This window comes from Panicum virgatum, chromosome 5N, assembly GCF_016808335.1.
Source record: "Panicum virgatum strain AP13 chromosome 5N, P.virgatum_v5, whole genome shotgun sequence".
NCBI lineage: Eukaryota > Viridiplantae > Streptophyta > Magnoliopsida > Poales > Poaceae > Panicum > Panicum virgatum.
This window is the reverse complement of record NC_053149.1, coordinates 58,942,007-58,957,992: the sequence shown is the minus strand read 5'-3', so window position 1 is coordinate 58,957,992 and position 15,986 is coordinate 58,942,007. Positions and strand designations below refer to the sequence as shown.

The following is a 15,986-nucleotide window of genomic DNA, read 5'->3' as shown; positions in this document are numbered from 1 at the left end:
AGCACTCGCAGCCGGAGTCCCGGACCTCCACGCGACCCTCGGACCTCCTTAGTACGTGCGCCAGCACTCCGTTCAGGGGGGTCCGGGATCGCCACGCGCCTCATCGCCACTGGTGCACGCAAGACCCTGACCTGCAGGGCCCATGGAGCGCAACCACGCCACATCTCGAGGACTGTACACCCCACAGCGACGACCACGCCGCCTGCCAGGGCTGGCAGGACGCCGGCGTGATCTCCGCAAGACCAAGTGATGACACAGAATTGCGCCAACCCACTCGAATACGCTAGAATGCGCGACGATCGTCAAAACGATCAACACAGCGAAAAACCTGGGCGGACCGGTCTGACTGGTTTCACCGACCGGTCTGACCGGTGCAGGCAGGGAACTCGCGAAGACCTAGAACAGCGAGCTCGGGAGGGACCCCGTCGGAGCTCGTGATCGTAGGGTTGCTCTGAGGTCGGCAGGCCACTCAGAACGTCTTCAAACGCCGCCGGGACGAAGGAAGAAAGCAATCTAGGGTTGGAAAAGGCTAGGGTTTGAGAGATAAAAGTAATGCGATTTTTTTGTATTGATTCGATTGGGAATAACCTCAATCGGCCTTAGCCTTTATATTTATAGGTCGGGGAAGACGTACCCCTTCACGAGTAGGATTACATGAGGACTCTTTACAAAAATCCTAATTCTACTCGAACTGTACAGACCAGACCGGTCTGACCGGTCGGCCCGACCGGTCAGACCGGTCGACCTCAACAGGTGCCAAATTTGGCTGTCAACACCAAGGACGATATCCAGGACGACTGCCACGCCCGACGCCATGCCCCACAGTGTATTTCCTACAGTATTCGACCACTGCACCCCCGTGATTCGGGGGAAAATGACGACTTCCACGACCCCCTGCTCATGTACACCGCCCCTCCTTGTGACTATAAAAGGAGGAGACAGACTTCCTTTAAAGGGGATCGTCACCCTGGGCGTCGCAATCATCGCACACTCGGCACCACTGAGCACTCGATATTGGCATTCGCCTCAACCGACTCCTCCTCTAGCAGAGACCTGGGAGCTTCCCTCCCTCTCTCACCATGCATGCATTCCCCTACTACAGGCACCACCGGTGCAAGATAATACAGTGCCCTCGCACACCCCCTTGCTGGACGTACGGCCCCGTGGCCGGAACCAGGATAAACCCGTGCGTTACTATGTTGCCTCTTGCATCAACATCTAGGATGAGGAAACACACACCATTTACTAGTTGGGATCCGGACCCCCGGGTCAGGGCACCGACACTCCTGTAGAGGGTACCGTTGTAACATCCCAAAATTCACTTAATTAAATCACACGCTAAAACCGTTTTCATCGTTGAGCTCAATTAGCCCCAAACCCTAATCCTCTCCCAGTTCACCCGCTGTTCTGTCATCCGACTACAAAGCACCGACCAAACCCTTCCTCTTTTTCCTCGCCGCCGTCCCATCCCGCGCCGCTCGGCTGCCTGTCGCCCACGCGCGACCGTCCGCCGCGAATCCCGCCGCGCTCCTCTTTTCTTTTTCTTCCCTCTTTTTTTTCTCTCCTCCTCCTTTTCCTTTTCCTTTTCCTTTTCTTTTCTTCTTTTCTTCTCCTTTCTTCTTTCCCCTTCCTTCTCCCCTGTTTCCTGGCTGTGCACGCGCACATCCCTGAGCTTGCCCCGCGCGTGTGCTCGCCTTGCCGCGTGCCTATACCCACGCGCTCCGCGTGCCCAGGACGCCCGCCGCGCCGCTCGTCGCTGCTCGACGCGTCCCGTCACCTGCTTCGCCGCGCCGCTCGCCGAGCGCTCTGCCCGAACAGCGCCGCCGCGTCGCGACACGAGCAAGTGGCCGGAGCGCCATTAATGGCGCCCCGCGATGCTCGCTAGCCGGCCACCGCCCCCGGACGTCGCCTTCCCCGCTTGCGGCCACTGGCCCTGCCCCGTCCCATCCCTGCCTAGGCGCTCGCGCTCGCCGGCGAGCAGGGCTGGCCGCACGCGCGGTGCCCCACTGCCATTAACGAGCTGTAGAAGCTCGCAGCCGTGCCTCCCTCCTCCACCGCCTCTCCTTGCCTATAAAAGACGCCCCAAGCTGCTCTCCACGCCTTCACCAATCTCGCCAAGCCGCGCCGCTCTGCCAGCTCTCTGCCTCTCCCAATTTCTTCCTCTGCTCCACGAACAGAGCCTCAGACACCGTCATCGATCTCCTCACTCAGGCCATCTCGGTCCAATTCCCTCAACGGTGAGCATCTCCACACCTTCCTCCACCTCTCCCAAGCTGCGACCCTCCCTATCCCTTCTTGTACAGAGCCCTCCACGAGTTCACCGGCCGCCACCCATGGCCGCCCGTGGCTCCCTCCTCTTTCCGCAGCAGCCCTCGTTGGGAAGCCCCAAGATCGAACCCCCTTTCCTTCCTCTCTCTAACTATGTCCTCAGTTTTAGGAATGGTGGCCGGAATCATCACTTCGTCGGAGCTCCGGCGAGCTCCTGTCTCTGGCCATGGCGTGCTCGACCAGAGGAGCACGAGGGCCTCCAGTGCTGACCGTGCCTCTCGCCTGATTTTTTTTTTCCTGGGCTGGTCCACTTGTGGGCTCATGCGGGAACTAATGGGCCACTAGTTCTGGTGCACATGCGCACAAACCAAATCACCTATCACCCGCGACATACTAATCCAGTATGCACTAGTCACGTCATTTTAATTTTTGGAATTAAATGATAGCTACACACTATAAGCCATATCTCACACATATAAACTCTGATTCCATTGATTCTTTTTCCTAAATTCCTATAAAATCATATACTACCCACTCATCCTATTTTCGACTCTCCCTAACCATAGTTTAGCCCTTAAACACCTCCTTAACCTATCATTTCATGCGCCAAAAATTCTCCGAGTGCCTCCAAATCCGATCACGCCATTTCCAATATAGTTTTGGCCGTGCCATTAGGAAACCACCCAAAAATATTACTCATATCTCCATATCTTAATTATTTCCGATTCGAGCTCAATGATAAATCTTTATTTTCTGTGTCTTGATTGTGTGCTTGTTTGTTTGCGTCGTAGACCACGGTGTGATCGAAGGAGAGCCCGCTAACAAGCAGTACTGCGAGCAAGGGAACGAGGACCAGTTCCGCGACCCCGAACCCGAAGGACAGGACCTCCTCGAAGGCTACGAAGACGGCAAGTTCAATCCCATCCTTTGATGCATGTTTCTGTCCTAGTTTTTATAAACACAACCCAATGGCCTGCTTTATAAAATTGCATATGTTTTGCTTGCATGAAAACACGGTTGGATAGCCACCCCTTGATTTGCATTGATCATTCCTTGACCACCTAGATTAATGTCTGATTTTGCTTGGACGTTAATCGACATTAGAACGCTTAGGACTTTACTCATAATACAATTGATTTTATAAAGAAAATGTGTGCGTATGGGATGGGATAAAAGTGGTGTTTTTGGTAATGAAAGAGTAGACGGGATGGACGGCATTTCTGTGTGAATTGCTGATTGGTGTGCTTATGCCTGTGTGGCAGGGCAAAAAAGGGAGATATCCATCTTGTCGTGTCTAAGGACCGAGTTGGTGTGTCATCTCACCTAACTCCACTATCGTGCAAACCACTCGACCGTTGAATGGGCAACGGCGTAGCATAAATCCCACTAGTTGGTGTGATAGCCATCAGGAGAGCTGAGAGCAACGGGTGACTAAGGAAAAGGGATAAGCCCCGAGTGACTTATGCCCGGTTATACCTAAGTGAACGGTCGATGACCCCTTGGTGCATCCCGTGATGGCTAGTCAGGCTTAGCTATGGTGGGTAATGGCTATGTTGGGATCTACACCGACACGACGGTGTTCGAGTTGTGGTATCCTACTTGTGGGCAAAGTTGCACACCTCTGCAGAGTTAAGAATCTATTCGAATAGTCCGTGCCCACGGTATTGGGCGAGTTACGGTGTGGTCACATAACTAGTGTTTCTTTGGGATGGGCTGGTGTGAGTCGTTTTGGAATTGTGTCTGGCAGTTGTGCCGTGTGCTACGACGGACGGGGAGTCCGGTAGCAGTTTTAAAACTTGAACTCCGTGTTACTACAAAAACCAAATTCTCTAAAAAGGTTTTCTATTAAATAAACCCCTGCATAAAATATCATTTTTCTATAAATTAAACCGTAACCTTATCCTTGATGTACCCGTGCATGTTATTCTGTTGTAACCCCCTCCGTGGGTGTGGTTGGACTTGCTGAGTACGTTTGTACTCACCCCACTCTTACTTTTTACAGAAGAAGACCCAGACTTCATACCAGACGACGCCGAGTAGGGTTATCGTTCTACACCCAACCTTGCCTGTGGTACCGGCCCTGTTCGAGATGCCTCCGCTGTCGCAATACTCTGAGCCCGTGCTAGACCCCATGTGGTTTGCGGTCTGGTGTTATGTTGTAGCTTGGTTAATTATTATCATTATCTGTATCGAGTGTCCTCCAAGGTTTGTACGGTTTTGAACCATCTGATGTAATAAATGTGGCATCAGCCTCCTGGGACTGGTGTTTTGTATCACATTTAAGTCTTCTCTTATGAGGGGACGCTTCAGGTGGTATCAGAGCCGTAGGTTGGCCGTAGGACGTGACCCTAGGAGCGAGACCCGTTATCAGACCCTTTTACCTTAGGACGTGACCCTAGCATTTATTGCCTCTGTACGGCGGGCGGGTGAACAGGTGGCTGTTTGTCCTTTTTGTCGAGGGGTGGCCTCGAGTGAGGCGGAGTCGATCCACTTGTTTGAGGGTAGGCTCACTACCCTCGAGTGTGGCAGAGATGCGGGGCGCTGCCGAGGGTTTCAGCAGGGAGCTCTCGAGCGAGGCGGAGTCCGCCCCGCGGGTTCGAGGGGGTTCAGACGGGCTGCACTGTGTTCTTGGGCCACGGATTGGGCTTCTTTGAGTCCTTTCCTTTCCTTCGGATCGGAGGGAGGTTGTAGGCCTTTGCAGGCCTAATTGCCTGGCATGTGTTTTGTGTTTTAAGGGTGGTTTAGTCCCATAGTTAGGGTGCCCCTAATCATGGTACCCGACAGTAGCCCCCGAGCCTTTGTAGGGATGAGCATCAGCCCTGCAGAGGCTTGACCCCTCGAGGGCGTGACTCAGGTGCTGACCGTGGTGGTCTTGGTTTGCCCAGCGGGGGCGCGACGGTGCTCCGGAGAGCATTGTTGGAGGAGTCTGGTCCGGGATCGGGGTTCATCGTTGGAGAAGCAGTGAGGTGGCCACTCTGAGTTGTCTATGCAGATCATAGTCGCCTCGAGCACCATGGCGTTGCCACTGGGGATGTGACCATCGTGCTGATGAGGGCATTCGAGCTGGTCTGCGGAGGGTTTCGATTCCTCGAATGTGTGAAGTTTCTTCCGTGGGGGCGCGTCAGCGCACCCGCGGGTGTAGCCCCAGAGGCCTTGGAGGAGTGCTTGCACTCGTCCATGGGCTATAAATATCGCCCTGCGTAGTTGACAGATTGGGGGGGGGCTGCTCAGCTTCCTTTTCAGCCGGCATCGGCGTTCCTTTCAGCTGGCCTCGGCGTTTTTCGTGCTGGCGCAGTGGCCCGCGATTCTACTGATCAATCCGGTAGGCGCGTTGCGAGCGCGGGAGGTTCGTTAAACTCGTGGGATTTCACAATCGACGGTAGCCGACTCATTCGAGGGTGCGGCCTGAGCCGCGGTGCGCGAGGAGCCCCCGAGCCTCGGCCTGGGTGAGGGCGTTCAGGGTACCCTCGACTTCCAGTTATGACCCTTGTCGCCCTTCCGCAGGGAGGAGGGGCGAAGCGCGCCATGCTACCCATGCCCGGGCCGCGAGCCATGGCCGCTTCGATGAGCTGTTATCGGGTGGTTCGAGTGGACGTCCGTGCCTCGTTCGATAAGGGACGGCTCGCGGTCTGTGGACACATCGCATAGAGCACTTGCAAAGGTTCGCTAGGCGGGGCTCAGACCCGTTTGATAGGGTCCGAGGGCTCGACGCTCTCCCTCGACGGGACCCCCCTGCTAGGCACCCTCGGTCGGCCTCGAACACTGCATAGGGCATCTCGAACTCCGCGTTCGAGAGTAGCTTGTATGACACGCCCTTGCAGTCCCTGACTCTGGTGCTCTGGGGCGCCTGTCGAACCCTCGATGGGCCAGGCTTCGAAGCCCTGATCAGTAAGGCCTTGGAATTGACTTCCTTCGACGGTAAGGAATCCCCGGAGGGAATATTCCGTAATGGTTCGCTTCAACAGCGCGGAGTCGCCGGGCGTGCGCGCGGGTCTTCCGCTAGTTGTGGGCGATGTGGCCCTGTACGTGCGGGCTGTGTGGGCGCGCCTTTTCAGGCGGCCGCCTCGGGTAGGCGGAGAGACGTGGGCGGCGGCTGGCGGATGGGATGGCACTACAATCCCGCCACGCCCCGCCGGTTACTGCGCCAAAATTACTGCTAGGTGCGCGCGTGGGGAGCTCCGCGATCGTGGGGCCTAGCTGTCGGTGACAACAAAATCTATCGCATTTAAGGCGGCAGATTTTGGCTGTGGCGGCGAATCTGCCCGTCTTGAAGGATAAAAGCGGGGAAGGGGGGATCGTTCGGTCTCACCTGGCCATCTTGCCTTCGCCTCCCCTGTCCTCTCCGCCTCCCCTGCATCCAGTGCCCAGAGCCGAGAGCGAGAGGAGGAGGAAGAAGAAGAAAGCGATTGCGCACCTTAGCCATCGTCGAGCTTGCTTCCCCGTGTTCCCCGGCGATTCGAAGTGATGTCGGGGGTCGAGGAGCCATTGCTGTGGGGGAAGTCCACCACCACCGCGGCGGTTTTGGAGCAGCTGGTCGCAAAGAGGATGCTACCGATGAACAACAACTCGGAGCGGCCGGCCTGGATTCCCCCACGGCCAGAGGAGACCGAGCCAAATCCCTCCCCAACGACTACGTCGTGAGCCTCGTGCGGCTCCACGAGCGGGGATTCGGCGTCCCCGTCGGCAGATTTATGCGGGTGCTGTGCGACTACTATGGGGTGGAGCTTCACAACTTCAGCCCCAACTCCATCTCCCAAGCGGCAGTCTTCGTTGTCGTCTGCGAGGGGTATCTGGGGATTGAAGCGCACTGGGATCTATGGATCCACCTATTCCGTGGCGAGATCTTCATCGACAACGTGCGGGGCCAGCCAAAGAGGTACGCTCGCGCCGGCGGCCTCATGCTTCATGTGCGCGGGCACAGGTCGCACCTGTACATCCCCAGCAGGATGACCACCAACAACGCCGGGGTGGGCCTGAGGGTGGTTTTACCTGCGCAACTTCGGTAACCGGCTCCCGGCGTTCACCAACAAGGTGCTCCTGGAGAGGCCGGAAAAGTGGAACTGGGGGGTGTCGCCCCAGAGCAAGCAGGCCAAGGTCTAGGTCCTCACCAACGCGTTGCAGCGTCTGGCGAGGAAGGAGCTGACGACGGCGGCCGTCATCGCGAACTTTCACCGGCAGAGGGTGATCCCTCTCATGGAGAGGAAGCTACTGATCTTTGATCTCACCCCCGAGGCCCCGTACGAGGGCTCGAGGACATCGAACGTGCTGCTCCCCCACGACGTCGCTGCCCGGAGGGCGAAGAGTGCGGTGGCGGAGTTCCCCGACAACCCAAATGATCTCTGGGAGATCAAGATGCACCCCGAGTCGGGGTACATTTCTGTGGTGAGTTTAAGCTTCAATTCGTTGTCGATTTCATGCTGTTTCTTCCCCACTCCTTGTTCTTGACTTGGCCGCGTTTGCAGGGGGTGAGCCACAAGGGCTATGTCTCGAAGCCCCCGATCCCGGAAGAACGTGAAGCCAACCACCTACGTGACGAGGCGGTGAAGATGAGGAAGGAGGCGGCGAAGGACGCCGCCACCAGGAAGAGGGAGAGAAAGGAGAAGCACGAGAAGGAGTGCAAGATTGCACACGCGGAGGGAGCTCCGCGGCCCGCCACGCCTGAGTCCACCGAGGAGGAGGACTCCTCAGATGTGGAGCTCAATTTTTTTGATGACGACGAGGCGGCGACGGGCGCGGGTTCCCCGCCGATCTATCGAGGGGCTGGTGTCGAGGATATGACAGTGACATTGGGCGAGGCGAGGCTCACACTGAGATCACTGGTGGAGCCACACCCCAAGAGGATAGGACGGAGGTCGCCCATGCCGGCGGCGGGATGGGGGTCGCCCATGGCGGCAGCGAGCACGAGATCGTCCATGCCCGTGACGGGGCAGAGGTCGCCCCCGCCGGCGATGGGTAGGAGGACACCCGCACCCGCGGTGTCGATGGGCGGCGGTGGGTCCGCGGCGAGTGCAGAGACGCCCGCGCAGACGGACTCAAGGCGCCCTCGGGCCAGTTGTCGGGAGGTGTCAGCGTGCCGTGGGCCCGGAGGATCAATGCGGGCAAGCGAGCATGAGCGCCCAGTCAGAGTAAGTGACCTCAACTTTGTTCTTTATTTTTGTTTTATCAACCCTCCAATCCCGCTGACTTCAACGTTTCTTCCCCGATTGCTCGGCTGCATGGCTTCTGCCAAGAGTGTGTCCCGCCTCGCACCGAACAAGGCCATGAAGATCGGGGCGTTCGCGACTCCGCACACGGCGCCGCAGCCCCCGCACGGAGTGGACATAGTGGCAGTGGCTGAAAAGCTCCAGGAAGCAGTGGCTCGGGGGGTCCTGGAGTCCCAGCTGGCCCGAGCACAGGAGGACGGAGGCGACGCTGGTTAGGGCGAGGACGCAGCGGCCGCCGGGGCCGACGCTGAGAGGGAAGCCGGCCGGGGTAACACAGAGAGCGCCAGCCGGACGGATGTTGGAGCCGGCGGGGGCAGAGCGGATGCCTCCGCCCAGCCAGAAGCAGGAGAAGGAGGAGTTGGTGGGGGCGCACAGAAGCGCCCCGCCGGCCAAGGAGAGGGGGAGACCCCCGCCCCCGAGCCCCCGAGGGTTGGGGCCGAGGGTGTCACGGAGGAGGAGTCGGCGCCAATGGCGCCAGTGATGGAAGATACCTGCATCCCAGAGCCCGTGAGGGCCGGGGACGAGGGTGCTGCTGCAACGGCGGCGGCGCACACGGCGCCGGTAATCGTGGAGCTGCCGCAGAGCAGTGAGGAGTATGGGGACTCAGGAGATATCAATCCCGTTGCTACGGTCAGCGCCACCGATAAGATTGCCGAGTTCGTGTCGGCCTCTGAGGAGGTACTCGGCGCGGGGACGTCCGAGGGGCCCCGTCATGGAGCGATCATCCAATCCGGGGTTCCCTTGGAATTTCTCCACAACGAGCGGGAGGAGGAAGCGGTCTGGAAGGCGCAGTACGAGGTCAGCTCTCAGATTCAGGGCAACCTCGACCGTGCCCTGTAGCTTCATAGGACGACGGATCTCCAGATCAGCAAGGTAGGTGCCTTTCCCCTGTGGATTGCTCGTATTCGGTCTTGTTTTCGTGTGCTCTACTCACGCCTTTCCACTTGCAGCGGCTGAGGGAAATCTTGCGCAACAAGAGCACCGAGCTGACCCGGTTGTACTCCCAAGTGAGCTGGCTTGGGCAGTACAACACCGACTTGGTGCTCCGGGTGATCGATGACAACACCCTGGTGACCACCCTGGGAGCGCGCCAGCGTGCGCTAGAGGAGGAGCTGGCGCGGACCGCCGGCAAGCGCGACGCCTAGAGGTCCGCGGCGGAGCAGAGAGCCCAGGAGGCCGAGGCGCAGACGACCGAGCTGCAACGAGCTAGGACGGCGCTCGAGCAGAAGGAGGCCGAGCTCCAGCGCAAGGAGGCCGAGCTCCAGCGCGAGAAGGCGACCGTCGCCACGCTCACAGGGACCCTCGAGGAGAAGGGTAAAGCCCTCGAGGAGAGGGAAGCGGCCGTCCGGAACGCGGAGGCCGCCCTCAAGGAGAAGGAGGACTCCTTGTCCGCGCTCGAGGAAGCCACGCGGGTCCAGCAAGAAGAGGCGCAAGGATTAATCGCGGGTAATTGTTCGAAATTTCGTTGTTGTTTGATTCTAGTTTATCGCAACTTATCTTGGTTCCCCTGTTCAGAGCTGAGGAAGACGGAGGCGGACGAGACCGCGGCGAAGGAGGCTGCCAACACCGCGTTCACGGCGATGCACGACGAGTATGCAGAGCTGGAGCGTACTGCTGTGAGCGTGTGTCAGGAGCACGAGGGGGACAGTGCCTTGTCTGGCAGCACGGTGGCCAGCCGCCTGCGAGCGCTAGGTGGTCGAATCGCCGAGCACGCCAAGAGCACTTTCCGCCTCGGTGTCCTACGAGCCCTCGCCGTGGCCTTGACACACTACGACATGGACTTCCGATTGGTGTCGTCGGGGTACGTCGTCCCGACCGACGCCGATGCGGATGCTGCGTCAGCCATCATGAACGCCGCCGCCGCCGCCGAGGAGTTTGCCTCCGTCTTGGCCACGAAGCTCGAAGCCGACATCCCCCCGATAGCTGAATTTGATGCTATCGAAGACCCACAGAGGGGAGAGGATGACCTGTAGGGAATCTGGGCCTCGGAGCCCATGTAAATAAGTTAGTACTTGTCGTAGTTGTACTTCTGGATTAAGTAATTCGTTATTGTATATCGACGGTGTGGCCCATCGAGGCCTTGTGTGTTCGAGCCCTTTTTTTCTTTTTTTTTGTGTTCTCGTATATGTTTTAGATAGGTTTTGGCGAGAAGTTTGCGTTCATGAACCACTTAGGCGTAGGGAGGTGAGTGGGGATGCCGTATCCCGGAGGCATAGGCGGTCCCACGGCTCGGCCGATCCTGTTCCTTAGTCGTTTATACCTTGGTCTACCTTTCTAAGTATACGAGAAACTTGGATACATAAATTTTTCGAAAAAAACGTTGGCGATTTCAGGGACGTTTGGGGGTTCCCCTCGTAGTAGCTCGCGAGGGAGGCTTGGCTTTGCCGAGGGTAAAGCCGAGCATACCTCAGTGTTCGTGCGCGTCCGAGCCCCCGAGGGTGTAGCCCCCGAGGGTTCGGAAAATTCCCAAAGATAAAGAAGTAAAGCATACTCTTTATTGCTTCGGGAAATTTAATTGTAAGTACAAGCTATGTATAAGTGGTTTGGAAATTCATGGATAGAAGCGACGTAGCTGCTGAATGTTCCAAGCATTGGTGAAGACTTCGCCGTTCTCGTTGGCCAGCTTGTATGTGCCGGGCTTGAGCACTTCAGCGATGATGTACGGGCCTTCCCATGGCGGTGAGAGTTTGTGGCGTCCCCTATTGTCTTGTCGAAGCCTCAGCACCAAGTCGCCCTTGTTGAGGTCTCGGCGTCGAACTCTCTGCGCTTGATTTCTTCATAGGGACTGCACTTGGTCTAGCGAGTCTTCACGGGCTTGTTGGTTCTACTGTTCTTGGTAGACCTTGAGCCTCGGCGACCCGTATTCAAAGTTTGTGGGGAGCATGGCCTCGGCGCCGTAGACGAGGAGGAACGGGGTAAAGCCTATGGCTCTGCTTGGGGTCGTCCTCAGGCTTCAGATAACCGAGGGTAGCTCTGCGAGCCATCTTCGGCCAAACTTGTTCAGCTTGTTGAAGATCCTTGGCTTCAGGCCTTGCAGGATCATGTCGTTGGCACACTCCACTTGGCCATTCATCTATGGGTGTGCCACAGCCAACCAATCCACGCGTATGTGGTAGTTGTCGCAGAACGCCAAGAATTTCTTGCTTGTGAACTAGGTGCCGTTGTCGGTGATGATCGAATTCGGGACCCCAAACCTAAAGACAATGTCAGTGAAAAACAGGATGGCTTGCTCAGACTTGATCTTGCCGATGGGTCGAGCCTCGATCCACTTGGAGAACTTGTCGATTGCTACCAACAAGTGGGTGAAGCCCCCGGGCGCCTTCTGTAGCGGGCCAACGAGGTCCAATCCCCACACGGCGAATGGCCAAGAGATGGGGATTGTCTGCAGAGCGTGGGCCGGCAAGTGCATCTTGCGGGCGTAGAACTGGCAGCCCTCACAGGTCTGCACGACATCGGTGGCGTCGGCGACAGCAGTGGGCCAGTAGAAGCCCTATCGAAACGCGTTGCCCATGAGGGTGCGCGGCGCAGCGTGGTGACCGTAGATGCCGGTGTGGATGTCCCGGATCAGCTCCTTGCCCTCGGGAATGGGGATGCATTGTTGTAGGACGCCCGAGGGACTACGCTTGTACAGCTCGTCGTCGATTAGGACGAAAGACTTGGCCTGCCTAGCAATGCATCGCGCCTGAGTGCGGTGCGAGGGTAGGACCCCTCGAATCATCCAGTCATGGTACTGGGTGCGCCAGTCTCGCTGAGGCGGAGCCTCGTCGATCTCCATTGCTTCAACCTCATCCACATAAGAGGTCTCGAAGTCTGTGTCCATGGCCTCGGGCTCCCCCATCGAGGGGTTCTTGGCCGATGGCTCCGTGGTCGCAGCCCCCGAGGGTTCGGGTGCCACCCCGACGGCTTTCGCAGGGTTCTTGAAGTCAACAGACGGCTTGGCGAGGTCACGGGCAAAGACGTTCGGGGGAACGGTGGTCCGCCCGGACGTGATCTTGGCTAGTTGGTCCGCTTCCTCGTTGTACTTGCGCGCGATGTGATTGAGCTCGAGCCCGTCGAAATTGTCCTCGAGGCGATGCACTGCGTTGCAGTACGCCTCCATCTTCTCGTCGTGGTGGCTAGCCTCCTTCATCACCTGGTCGATGATGAGCTGGGAGTCTCCCCGGACGTCAAAACATTTTATGCCGAGTTCTATGGTGATGCGGAGGCCGCTGAGGAGGGCCTCGTATTCCGTCATGTTGTTAGACGCCGGGAAGTGCAAGCGTACCACGTACCTCATGTGCCTTCCGAGGAATGAGACGAATAGCAGGCCCGCACCTGCGCCAGTCTTCATCACCGACCCGTCGAAGTACATGAGCCAGCATTCCGTTTGAATCTGGGGTGGGGGCAGCTGACTGTCGGTCCACTCGGCTATGAAGTCTGCCAAGATCTGGGATTTGACCGCCTTGCGAGGTGCATAGGTGTGGGTCTCTCCCATCAGCTCCACTGACCTCTTGGCTATCCTACCCGTGACAACCCGGTTTTGGACTATCTCCTCGAGGGGGAAGGATGAAACCACGGTGACGGGGCGAGCCTCAAAATAGTGGCGCAGCTTGCGCCGAGCCAAGACCACTGCGTAGAGCAGCTTCTGGATCTGTGGATACCACGTCTTGGTTTCAGACAGCACTTCACCGATGAAGTACACCGGCCTTTGGACAGGCAGTGCGTGTCCCTCCTCTTGTCGTTCGACGACAATGGCTGTGCTGACGACCTGAGTCGTGGCTACCACGTACAGATAGAGGGGCTCGCCGTCCACTGGAGGTGTTAGGATTGGAGCGCTAGTAAGTGACGCTTTGAGTTTGTCGAGGGCCTCCTGGTCCTTGGGGGGTCCACGAAAAGCATTCGGACTTCCTCAGGAGTCGATACAGGGGCAAGCCTTTCTCGCCGAGACGCGAGATGAATCGGCTAAGGGACGCCAGGCATCCCATGACCCTCTGCACCCCCTTTAGGTCTCGGATCGGTCTCATCCGAGTGATGGCCGAGACTTTCTCAGGGTTGGGTTCAATGCCCCGTTGGGAGACGATGAAACCCAAGAGCATGCCTAGAGGGACTCTGAACACGCATTTTTCGGGGTTGAGTTTCACCCCCTTAGCCCTAAGGCAATCGAACGCGATCCTAAGATCGGCTACCAGGCCGTCCGCCTTCCTGGATTTCACAACGATGTCATCGACATACGCCTCTACAGTCCGCCTGATATGGTCTTTAAACACGTGGAGCATACACCGCTGGTATGTAGCTCCGGCGTTTCTAAGTCCAAAGGGCATCGTGACGTAGCAGTACATGCCGAAAGGAGTAATAAGAGGAGTCGCGAGCTGATCGGACTCTTTCATTTTGATTTGATGATATCCGGAATATGCATCAAGAAAGGAAAAAAGTTTGCATCCCGCAGTTGAATCAACGATTTTGATCAATACGTGGCAAAGAAAAGGGAACTTTAGGACATACTTTATTTAAACTAGTGTAGTCTACACACATCCTCCACTTCCCACTCTTTTTCTTAACTAAGACAGGGTTAGCAAGCCACTCGGGATGGAATACCTCCTTGATGAATCCGGCCTCTAGAAGCTTGTGCACCTCCTCGCCGATCGCCCGTCGCTTGAGCTCGTCGAAGCGTCGCAGGCGTTGCTTGATCAGCTTGGAGTTTGGCAGGATATCAAGGGAGTGCTCGGTGACCTCCCTCAGGATGCCAGGCATATCCGAGGGGCTCCACACGAAGATGTCAGCGTTGGCGCGGAGAAAGTCGACGAGCACCACTTCCTATTTGCTGTCGAGGGTTGCGCTGATCTTCAACGCCTTGCCGTTGGGGGTCTTCGGGTTGAGAGGGACGTCCTTGGTGCCCTCGGCAGGCTCAAAGGTGCCCGCGTGCCGCTGCTTGGAGTCCATGGCCTCCTCGGCCATTCCTTGCAGCTGCGCGGCGAGGGCTTCGTCGAGCGCCAGAGCCTCGGCATGCTCGACGCACTCGACGATGCACTCGTAGGGGTGCTCGAACAAGGAGTTGACGATGACACCCTTCGGGCCCGACATCTTCATCTTGAGGTAGGTGTAGTTGGGGATCGCCATAAACATGGCGTAGAAGGGACGCCCAAGGATGGCGTGGTAGGCTCCCCGGAACCCCACCACCTCGAAGTTGAGCACTTCCTTACGGAAGTTGGCCGCCGTGCCGAAGGAGACGGGTAGGTCGATCTGGCCGAGGGGTTGGACTTGCCTTCCCGGCGCAACTCCGTGGAATGGCGACTTGCTGGGACGGAGCTTGTCCAGTCCGATCCCCATGAGCTCCAAGGTGTGGGCGTACATGATGTTGAGGCTGCTGCCTCCGTCCATGAGCACCTTGGAGAAGCGGGTGTTGCAGATGATGGGATCCACAATGAGTGGATACTGTCCCGGGTTCGGGACGTAGTGGGGGTGGTCCTCGCGGCCGAAGGAGATGGTGTCCTCCGACCAGTCGAGGTAAGATGGCGTGGCCTTGGTGACGGAATAGACTTCTCGGTGCTTGCGCTGCCGAGAGGTCATGTTTGCCGTCGGCCCTCCGAAGATGAAGAAGGCGATTTCCACCAAGGGGAACTCGCCATCTCCACCCTTGTCGTCCGCATCCTTCTTCTTGTCCTCATCGCGATGTGCGACGCGGTTGTAGTACTTGCAGAGCATTTCACACTGCTCGAGGGTGTAGTTGACCGAGCCCTTGTGGTAAGGGCACGGCTTCTTGAGCATGTCGTCGAACAGGCCACCACCGCCTCGAGGGGGGCCTCGAGGACCCTTGCGGTCTGGGGTGGCGACGCAGGCCACGTCGGAGTCCTCCGCCTGCCCCTGCCCACGCTGGTTCGATGGGGCCTTTCCTTTCTTCCCCCGCTTTTGTTTCTTAGCGGGGGCCTTGGTCTTGCCGTTGCTGCGCTCTGCGGGCGCATCTTCCTTAAGCTTGTTCGCCTTGCCATCAAATATGGCACCAACTGCCTCCTCGCTGGCGACATAGTTGGTGGCGGCGTCGAACAACTCGTTGGTGTTGACGGGACGGCTTCGCGCAAGCTCGTGCACCAGGTTCTTGCACGTCGTGCCTTCGAGGAAGGCGTTGATGACCTCGATGTGGGTGACGCTGGGGAGTTCGGTGCATTACTTGGAGAAGCGCCGCACGTAGTCGCGTAGGGACTCGTTGGGTTTCTGTCGACACCCTTTGAGATCCCACGAGTTCCTAGGGCGCACGTAAGTGCCCTGGAAGTTGCCCACAAAGATCTTGACAAGGTCGGCCCAGTCATGGATTTGATCTGCGGGCAGATGCTCGAGCCACTTTCGTGTGGCGTCGGCAAGATGAAGAGGAAGGTTGCGGACGATCACGGCGTCATCCATCACACCACCCAGCTGGCATGCCAGGTGGTAGTCGTTGAGCCAGACTGCGGGATTGGTCTCGCCCGAGTACTTGACGAGGGTGGTGGGCTGTCGAAAGCGTGGGGGGAAGGGAGCGGTGCGAATCTCCCGACTGAACACACG

The 15,986-nt window shown here is 57.8% G+C and overlaps 1 protein-coding gene across 1 annotated transcript; it reads right to left on the bottom strand.

Moving 5' to 3' along the window:
• Positions 1 to 11,961: 11,961 nt before the first annotated feature.
• On the bottom strand, positions 11,962 to 12,705 carry LOC120675000. Its single transcript, XM_039956092.1, has one exon. The coding sequence runs from the start codon at positions 12,703 to 12,705 to the stop codon at positions 11,962 to 11,964; it is 744 nt and encodes a 247-aa protein (XP_039812026.1).
• Positions 12,706 to 15,986: the final 3,281 nt, after the last annotated feature.

Bases quoted from the DNA above. Each gene is read 5' to 3' on its own strand.
- LOC120675000 (XM_039956092.1), bottom strand. From the start codon at position 12,705: ATGACGGAATACGAGGCCCTCCTCAGCGGCCTCCGCATCACCATAGAA.